This window comes from Cryptomeria japonica, chromosome 3, assembly GCF_030272615.1.
Source record: "Cryptomeria japonica chromosome 3, Sugi_1.0, whole genome shotgun sequence".
In the NCBI taxonomy this organism is placed as follows: domain Eukaryota; kingdom Viridiplantae; phylum Streptophyta; class Pinopsida; order Cupressales; family Cupressaceae; genus Cryptomeria; species Cryptomeria japonica.
Window position 1 is genome coordinate 254,633,128 of NC_081407.1, and position 11,045 is coordinate 254,644,172.

Genomic DNA, 11,045 nt, shown 5'->3' on the forward strand with positions numbered 1-11,045 from the left:
TAAGGGCACGAGGCTACTGTCACCAGCACCGTGAAGAGACATTTTTCCTGCAAAGAAGCTGCAAATGCCTTGTTTATGTTGGACTCATTGTAGATCCGACTTAAATCGAAAATAAGATTCTTCAATTAACCAATCATACGGCTTCCTGAAGTGGGGCCTGGAAGATTGCTGTTTGCACCACTCAGACTAGCAGTCCTTGAATCTCGCCTGCCAAGCATTACATTCCAGCTTGCACCTCCCAATTAGAAATTATTAACACACATTTACGGTGTCAATATGAGTTGTGTAAGTAAATAAGGAACGATTGGTAGGCAAACGTGGCGAATAATTACTTGAACAACAGAGTCGCGATTGGCTACTGCCAAAATACCAGCACAGGATACAACTCCACTGCAAACATTCTCAATTTGGGTTTGATATTATCTATCACTCGAATCCCCTTGCCGAATTGGCTTGGCACCAGCACTCTTCTCTCCTGTGAAAGTCGCTATGTCGTCTAAGAGAATAGATCCATCGCATCCCTGAAAGCCCCATCCAAACCCAGAATGAACACCATGTTAATATAATTGTAATGTACAAGAGAAGTGGAATAAAGAATGGGGTAAATAAGAGCTGAAAGATGGTATTGCGTTAACAAAACAGTCGTGAAAGTGAAGGCGGAGAAGAGAAGCTCCCATTCTTGTTTCTTTTTCCAGCGCTTGCTTTATTGCTGCTTTCACTATACGCAATGCCTGCGGACAAGACTTGCTGTAAAAATAAGGACGGATTTGGATGTGTAGTGGGTAGCTCGATTGCCTAATTATATAGTGTGGCATCGTGATTAAATTGGTTTCTGTGTTCAAGTGATCTTTTAAAATGTCAAAGTAAGTTGGCATACGCGTTTTCATGACGTGCGATAGCAATAGAGCGTGGCACCAAGACTATGCAGGCTTTTGATCTCAATATAAGCTGGCGTACGCGTCTTTATGACATGCGAAAAATATGAAACAGAACATAACAAGGCGACTTTAACGATGACTACATCATATATTTCTTTGCAAAAGAGAAGAAACATAATTCGAATATTTGGTTTCTTCTAATTAGCTGGGTTCCAACTCCCACTAGTGCTCTTCTCAGTACAGGTATATCTTTGAAATAGTATCTCTGAATGCTCATCCGCAGATTAGAGATATCCGTAGGATTTTCTTGGATGTTGGTGTGTCATTGCTTTTATTTATTCCACCACTAATGGCTAGCGTTAAAATCACATGTTAAGTTTTGACTAGTGTGTCGTCTTGTATGGGCCAGTGTCTAAATTTGTACCAGTGCATGAATGTTGGTTATGCCTGTGTTTCATCCGTAGATCTATATTTTCCTTTAATAAGCCCATTCCCTTATGCATAAGTTATCTAATAACAAAATTGGGACACTACTGATGTAATAGTGTTGAATTATTGATTTAACAATTTAATAATATATTAAATTATATCTTTTATAAATATTTCTAAATTGATAAAATTGTTAAATTTTATTTAAAAAGTTATATGCAATTGTGTAAATGTTGTAATGATGTAGAGTAATATCAATTTTTCGCTGGAGACATCCTTGTCTTCTATGTTTTGTTTTCATTTTGATTAAGGGGAAAACAGGTTTTGAGGGGACCTGAAGCCCCGAACAACAAGTTTTGAAGGGACCTTGAAACCCTCGGATTTTTCATGGATCCAGAACCAACAAAAAAATGTTGCAAAAAGATACATCAAAGACATATAGCAGCCCAACCACAATCTAACATGACAGATGAAACGTTACATAACTGGTAGCAAAAAATAATGCCAAACCCACCTTGAAAGATTTTAAATAAACATGAACATAGGGAACAAGGCTCCCTCAGCCATAATATGGGTTTTATCTAGGCTCCCACAACCTTATCCTTGAGATTGATCCCTGCAAAAAGAAGCATGCACATAACATAAATCTCATCACGATCTCTCTCCCAACTAAACAATAGGGCAACAATAGCCCCCCAACAATAGTTCTAAGCATATCTAGAAACAAAAGAGAACAGAGTAGAAAACATTGTACCCTCCAAGATCACCACCTCAATAGGTGATAAAGGAGAAGAACCAAATAAAAAACCACCCTCTATTCTCCAACGGCTCAGGAATAGGGCACCATTAGTCACACACTAGCACCACCCATCCTCCACCGCAACACCCAACTCCACCTCAATAGGAGCGATTTTCAAAAAATCCCAAAGGGAACAGGAAGCTCTGTTTGAGACCATAGATGACCTTAAAAAATAAAGATCTAACCTTACCCACAATAGAACCTCCATAAAACACAAACACTCCCACACGAAAGCCCATGATAATAACAAAAAATCTCTAACCTAGGGGGAGGCAAACAAAAATAACATCTATCAAAATAGAAACCAACAAAACAAGCAAGAGGGAAGATGAAGGGCATCGAAAGCCACCATTCCACCTGCATCATCAGAGCCTTAAGGAAGGCCCCCAGAGAAACCACCAATGAGATAGAGTGGAATAGATCAACAACAAGCAAACAGTCCCCATCACCAACAATGGCAAGGACAAGCATCTCATCCCCCTTCCAAACTATAGAAACCAAAAAACATGCACAAAGAAACTCGTGTTGCCTTTCCCCCAAACATATATGTTAGTTAGATGAGAGGGGGGGGTGAATCAGATAAACTCACAATACATTACATTCATCAGATTCAACCTCGGTAGAATTTACTTGATATGCAACTATGATTGTAAATCATTCAAACTCATAAAATGATAAACTTGAAACATCAAAACACATTTAACACCAGATTTAACGCGGAAACCCTAATAGGGAAAAACCTCTATGGGATTTCGGACCCAGAAAGAAAATATACTCTTCTAGAGTATGCTCGGTTAAAAGCCAACCCTGTTAAAGATTACATACACACATTGCTAGATGTGACCCAATCAAGGGATTTCCCTCAGATTTATCAGAATCTTGCACTTTGTTAGAAGTGACCTTGTCAAAGGATTTGAAACACTCATTCAAAATGTTACCTTGCTAGAGGATTTACAAATAAGATTGTTAGGTCCACTTGGTTAAGAGATTTCCTATCACTTACAAAAATAAATAACAGTAATAAAATATATCTGCAACTTCACATCTAAAATGTTAAAGCAGACTCTATTTGATCAAAATAATCTTGTCATAAGACTTATCTTCCTCCTTGCTGGGCTTCTCAATCTGTTCTTCAATCTTTTGTACTTGGTAATCACCTATGCAGTATCACTGCTCTTCTATTTGCCCGCATACTTTGTTCATCAACTTTTCCTCATTTATAAGCAATTCCTAACCACTTAATCTCCTTAATCACATTTCCCATGATTAATCTTAGCCATCAGATCATCAAACTTGACTAGGTTCATTGAATCCTTTGAATTGGAAAACGTTTTATCTTGCCTTGAAACTTGTATTCCTTCCTTGGTACTTGTGCTTAGTCATGAATGTTCAATCTGTGCTGTAGATCTAACTCTTGAATTTTCATTGTCGTTGATCCTTAACAAACTTGTTGCACGATATTCCAATCTTCTATAAATCTCCAGCTCATTGGCATCCTTCATTTAATAATGTATTTATTCATCCAATGCATTCTGTTACTACTTGATTGATACTTAGTAAATACTGAACTTTACTCAATAACTTCTTTCTTCTTTAACCAACACTGATAACCTTGGTGTTTACCAACTAGCTCCTTGCTTGGTAAAATAGAACAGTATCAAACCTTTACTCATTTTGTTGCATGAAATCTTTTCTCCTTCTTATTCAGTCTTCAAATACACGTATATAGGATATCAAAAAAATCAAAATAACATAATCTCATCACTGTCTAATTCGGTAATAGTTTCGCATTGAAAAACTTATTACTCCCCTTCATTTTCACATTCTTTCTGTGTCACTTACCGTCATCTTTATACTCATCAAAACATACTCTTTAAGATATGGCAACATCATAGTGACTCAGAAAATCAATTGCTTGACATCAATGACAAAATAATATCATTAAGACAGTAATTATCCGTTATCAATTATATCATCAATCTCCAACAACCTTCTCAATATCCTCATACCAACAAACTTATTGTAGTGCCAACAATAGATGCACCAAAAGAAAGGGCAAATGTAGAGGAGAGTTGCAACCATGACCCAATGAGAGGATCACAAAGTGGAATCACTAGATCTCCAGGAAATACATCATCGACAAAATCTCACCCACTGCAGCACACACCACTCCCTCAACGCACAACAAGAAAAATTCCAACTGCCCCCCATCTGCTCTGCAAACACACCAAACCACATAGAGGTGGGACAGACTGGGGAGAAAAAATAGCATTCCACATTGACACCCGATCCTTCACCGCATTACCATCATCTCTGTCTACATCATCCTCCCCACCTTCGGCCTCCCCTAAAGCCCTTGCACCCATGCACATCATTTAAAAAATCCTCCTTTCTTATGTTTTGGTTTTGTTTAAAAACCCTGTATTAATCTTTAATTATCTAATATATATCCTCTAGTTTCAGATGTTTACTCAAAAAAAAATATAATATCAATTTTTCATCAACTTATATAAAAATATTATAATATAAAAAATTTATTTTTAAAAATAATTTAATATTATTTAATTTATATTTTTTCCTTATCCATTAATTCTATGAAACATAAAATTTAAATTTGAACTTAAAATATAGAATTTAATATAAAATAAAATAAAGTGTTCAATTTAAAATGTAGAGTTAAATTTTAAAATAATAAAAGTAATACTAATGTAAAATTTAAAAAGTATAAAATATAATATATAATGCAAAATATATAATTCAGTATTGAATGCCAAATATAAAAGATAGTATTATGTTTACAAATTAATTTTTATAATTGATAATTATTTTAAGGAAAAAGGAATATAAAATTCAAAACAAACAAAATATAAAAAATATAATATAAACTTTGACGTAAAATTTAAAATGTCAAGTTAATTATAAAATAGATAATGATTGAAACAACTACACAATGAGACATTGATATACCCTATGAAAAGAATCAATAAAGTGAATGAATGGAGAAAACTAATAGAAACAACAATTAAATGAAAAAATACATATAAGCACATGGGTTGGGAATACAAGCAAAATCAAAATGGTAGTGTAGCCTAATTGCTAAGGACGCTTATGTAAATACATAGAACACTAGAAAATATATGATAACGTATGGGGTACGTAGTGGTACAAAAGCTCTTGATGCAAGACACGTCAAACATTGCAACAAATCATTCAATAATATCTCTTTGATAGATTTTATATATAAAGTTTGTGAGAAGAACATTTTTTTATATTCTTATAATGCATCTACCACCTATATAGCTTCTTTCACCAATTCTGACTTCTTAATTAATTTTAATTTTTGGGTTCCAGTATTTTTTAATGTCTACCTCTTTGTATTCAATGGTTGGCAAAAGTATTGAGATTTCTCTATGTTTTCTATTCTATTTATCTTTCTCCTCCTTTCATCCATACTTTCAAATTCTTGTGATTTTTTTATTCTTAGAGATTGCTAACTTTTTTATTTTATAATAAATTTTGTTGGGTGTTATCTCCATGTAGTTCATCCATAGCTTTGTAGTTTGACTTGTACCAAAGTTTGAGCCCTACCAAAAACCAGCATATATTAATAAAAAAATATGTGAACGTACTACTTCTTCCTTTACATGCATTTAATTCATTTAGTATAGGCTTGGAATGCTCCTTAATAACTTTCATTAGGCTAATAGTGAAGAAAACCATGGTTTCTATAAGGAAGCCTACAATTTTGTTACTTAATATTCTTGAGAAATTTGAAACTATTTTCACTTCATAAACAAGTCCCTTTTGTGTGAAATGGATCATCAAACCCTTAGAAAGGAATGAAGTTTACAAAATTATAGTTTTGTATTGTCTTAGCTCTAAATTGCCAATAAGTTTGTTAGCCTTAAAGAGACTTGGTTTTGGTATTCTTAATATTTAGTATATCATCATTATATAGGGAACCTTTAATATCACTTACAAAGATTGTTAATATATCAGGGCCTAGAATTAGAGGGTAGATATTGAAATTTTATATTAAATATCTATAATGTAGCTATCTATTTGGTAATCATTAATTCTTTCTTCCCAAGACAAAAAAAATTATTAGATGCATGCACTAATCTTCTATACTTGAGAGGTACATGGGTGTTACCTAATTTGATTCACTAGTTCATCATAGATAAGCATATTTTTTATTTTCCCCATATCATGCAAATTCTTTACTAAGTGGGGGTTAAGCCTATTAAACCTTGGTTGAAGGATTGTAAATATCACCTAAACGTCCCTCTTCATAGATGCAAACTTTTTAATGTATATCAATGAATAACTCCCAATCATATTATGGTGAATCAACTTAATCTTTAGACACCACTTTAGTCCTTTGGTGTGACTTGGAAGATATAAATTCTAGTGCATTTTGCATGTAGATGCAATGCATAAATTATCTTAATTTACTTGGTGCATTTTATATCAGTACCTCCTTTCAGGTAGCCATCTTTCTCATATGTTTATTACTACTCCTCCTTATCCATTTTGGAGACATATGGAATCATTTGAGGACCTTTTCTTTTTATTTGCTAGAGCTCAAGAGGCTTGGGTATGGATTCATGATTTTTTGAAATCATTTTGGTTGACCCTTTTTACTTGGCATATGGTTATTCTTCAATAATGGTCTTAACTTAAAGGAAAGGATACACTTTGATAGAAGTAGTTGTTTGAGAAAATTGCATAATATTGTGGTTAATTACTCAGTGTTTCTTTCTTCTCCTCTAGCCCTTGTTACTAGAAACGGGAAATAGAAACCACAACCATAACATTGTGATGAGAAATGAGATATTGAAAGGTTGAGCATAAGAAACACACAAAGCACATCACATAAATAAAAATTCATGCAACACATATATTTTATCTCACAAGTTGAAAAACATACTTAAATAATTTCATTTCTTAAAAGGGCAAAACTACTTTTTAAAGCATTTGTAAGTGAAAAAATATTTAATCATTAAAAGTTAATAATTAAAAATTAATTGTAAAATTAATTGAACATCTCTTTAAAATAAGGATGACTAATAGAAAAAATCTTTAATCCAAAATTTAATAAATAAAAAACTAATACTTTAAGTCCATTTATTTCTAATGAATCAATTGGTAGGTAAGAAAAGTCTAAAAGTTTATAAATAATACTGAAAGTGTAAGTGCAACTATTTTGAATGCTTCCACAATGGCTTGACAATGCCTTGGAAATGTTTAGGACAGGTACAAAATGGTCGTCGACAATGGAAAACCCATTTCAATTGTTGAAACACGAAATATCATCACCCTGTTATGTTTTTGGTAACAAAGCCTCTAGCACATTACAGATTCCTTTGTTTTGATTGCTAGAAGACATATATTGGGCCTAGAATGACCATGTGGTTTGTAGTTACTTACCCTACCACTTTTGTTGATGTATTTCTAGTTTTGGCTTGTACTCTACCTACTTCTCTATTTATTGAAGTAAAATGATGGTGAATCTTCAGCTGGTGCCACTTTTGCCAAAGTTTCCTCAGAAAAGAATTTCCTTCTTTTGTAGTAGTGTTTAAATAGATGTTGACAATTTTTTTATCAACTAAAATTGATAATTATTTATTTTTTATTTTTTAATAGTGCATAAGGTCAAATAATATTCAATGAACTATATTTATAATTCAAAAGATATAAAATTGTCATTGAAAACTATTGATTGTTCAAATAACATTTAACTTACTCATTAAATGTTAGAATCTTAAAAAGCCATTCTCATTTGAAAGAAGTATACATTATGAAATAACCATTGACAAGGGGCCACAATCACCAATAGTTATTTTCAACGGATGTTTTAAATATATATGCTAGTGATAAGATCATTTTTAGACTAGGGCAATCTAATGTACGAACATGCAAATGTGGGATTATTTGGATCACAGCGGTGCCACATATGATGAGGGTTCACAATCACAAATAGTTGTTTTCAATGGATCTTTTAAATATATATGCTAGTGATAAGATCATTTTTAGATCCGAACATACACCATGCAAATGCAGAATTATTTAGATCACAAAGGCACAACATATGACAAGGGATCACAATCACCAATAATTCTTTCAATAGAACTTCTAAATATACATGCTACTGATAAAATCATTCTTAATCCAGAAGAATACAATAGACAAACATGCAAATGCGGAATTATTTAGATCAATGGAAAGAGTCTTTCTCACAAAATAAAAAATAATTCATATAAACACGGATATGAAATAGCTCCAATTTTTCCACTTCGAAAATACAACCTGGAGGATGACAATTTGTCGCATTCACTAAATATGATTAAATATGATGAAATGTCCTTTTCAGTACGAATACAGATGATGTGATAAGCATTAAACATCAATTAATTCTTCTGCAGTTCTTTCGAATCTCTCCTTGCGTTCCAGTAAGAGGCTTGATGTTTCCCATCCTCACCATTGAAGCGGCAAAATCTGTGAAAAAGGCTTGTTGATTGGTGCTGTATGTTGTCACCTGAGCATCAGCAGATCCTCCATTAAATAATTCCTGATCGGAGTGGAAAACGCCTTTCTGAGATCTCAAATTTTTGTAATAGTTATTGTCGAAACCATTAGCTGTCGTGGAGTCTAAGGGTGCGAGGTTACTGTCACCAGCACCGTTGAAGGGACAATTTTTCTGCAAAGAAGCTGCAAATGCCTTGTCTATGTTGGATTCATTGTAGATCCGACTTCTAAAGAACTGGCAGCGGGATTGACCGATGGTATGAGCTCCTACAGGTAGACATTAATCTAAAATAAGATTCTTCACTTAACCAATCAGTACGGCTTCCTTCTGAACGAAAATAGACGGTAGTAAAGTAGGTTACCTGAAAGAGCGATCATATCTTTCGCAGACAGTCCTTGCGCTTGGAATGCTGAGATGAGAGAAGTAAGGCTCGAAGTGGGGCCTGGAAGGTTGGTGTTTGCACCACTCAGACTAGCAGTCCTCGAATCTCGCCTTCCAAGCGTTACATTCCAGCTTGGACCTCCCAACTAGTATTTACAAAGACAAAGTTACAATGTCAATATGAGTTATGTAAGTTAATTAGTGAACGATTTGTAGGCAAAAGTGGCGATTAATTACTTGGACAACGGAGTTCCGAGTGGCCAGAGCCAAAATATCAGCACAGGATACAACTCCACTGCAAACCTTCTCAATTTGGGTCTTTATATTGTCTATCACCTCGAATCCCCTTGCCGAATTGGCATTGGCTCCAGCGCTCTTCTTTCCTCTGAAAGTCGTAGTGTCGTCCAAGAGAATAGATCCATCGCAACCCTGAAAGCCCCAATCGAACAAAAAACAAACCCGATGTTAATATAATCGCAGCATACAAGAGAAGTGGTAAAAATAAATGGGGAAATAAGAGTTGAAAGAAGGTATTACGTTAACAAAACAGTCGTGAAAGTGAAGGCGGAGAAGAGAAGCTCCCATCCTGGCTTCTTGGGACAGTGCTTGCGTTATTGCTGCTTTCACAATAGGCAATGCCTGCGGACACGTCTTGTTGTAAAAGTTTGGAGTAAGCTGAGCAGACACCGCGCTCCAGCACAAGATTGAAGCTACTAAGGATAGCGATACCCAACTCTTCTTAACTGTCCTCGTCGAGCAGCCCATGGCTCCTTTCAATATTTGAATGAACGATTGATCGCAAAAGTGATGTGGAGATTTGGATGGGTAGTAGGGAGCAAGATTGCCTGGTTATATAAGTGAGTGGCGATAGCTATACAGTGTGGCATTCACACTAGGTGGGCTTTTCAAATGTCAACATAAGTTGGCGTACGCGTCTTCATGACATGTGAAAACGATGATCGGCACAGAGCAGAGGTGAGTATGACAAGGACTACAACATGTATTTGTTTGCAAAAGAGGAGAAATATAATAGAAATATTTGGTTCCTTGTATTAGCTGGCTTCCATCTCCGCCTACGTGCGTTTCTCATTGGCGTTACTTCTTCGAAAGAGAAGCTATCGGAGCTCATCCGCAGATTACAGCTGTTAGTCGGATTTGTTTTTGTGTTTTGGTGTATCATTGATTTTATTTATTCCACCGCTAATCCTTAAATGTCAACATTTCGCTTTCTTCCTCGCGTCATGGTCAAACATTTGGATTATCACATGCTTTTCCACTTGTGACATAAATAAAATACTCAATTCCACGTGTGACAAATAAAATATTAAAAATTGAAGAGCAATAGATTTTAATTAAGGATTTAAATATTGAAAATGGGAGAGCAATAGCTTTGAAGCTTTCTATTTTATTATTTCAAATAAATGGATCCATAGATCTTTAAATAAGTGTATCTATGTGGGAATGTGTCTCTTCTATCAGAAATGTCTATTGACAACCCATAAACTTTATTTTATCTATGTGGAAATGATGTAGCCACCTATAACAAATAGGTTTGTTCACAACTCATGTACAAATGAAGAATACTTTATGCTATAATTTACTTTCAAAATATATATAGTTTTATCCTTGTTTCAAACTCGCTTGATTATTTTTGTCTATTAGTATTCATAATATGATGTCCTTCATGGTAATATCCATAAGGGATGTGAAGTACTTCCAAAGATCTTTGCAATCAAAACCTTCCTTGGAATCATTAAAAGATGTTGAAACATTTTATAAGATCTATGCCATTAAAACCTTCAAGGTTATTAATAAAGAAAGTGAAGTGTTTCCAAAGATCTTTGTGATCAAAACCATCATAGATATCAACAAAAAATGTGAAGCATTTCATAAGATATTCACGATAAAAGCTTTCATAGATATCAATAAATAAAGTGAAGTGTTTCAAAATATCCTTATGATCAAAACCTTCATAGATATCAACGATCTCTGCGATCAATTTCAATAATGATCTCTGCAATAAATTTCA

The 11,045-nt window shown here is 34.3% G+C and overlaps 1 protein-coding gene across 1 annotated transcript; it reads right to left on the reverse strand.

The window, feature by feature from the left end:
* Positions 1 to 8,288: 8,288 nt before the first annotated feature.
* LOC131045698 (peroxidase P7) lies at positions 8,289 to 9,825 on the reverse strand. Its single transcript, XM_057979293.2, has 4 exons — positions 9,554 to 9,825; positions 9,254 to 9,445; positions 8,997 to 9,162; positions 8,289 to 8,901 (listed from the first exon to the last, which is right to left on the reverse strand). The coding sequence occupies exons 1-4, from the start codon at positions 9,779 to 9,781 to the stop codon at positions 8,513 to 8,515; spliced, it is 975 nt and encodes a 324-aa protein (XP_057835276.2). The 5' UTR covers positions 9,782 to 9,825; the 3' UTR covers positions 8,289 to 8,512.
* Between the last annotated feature and the right edge of the window lie 1,220 nt (positions 9,826 to 11,045).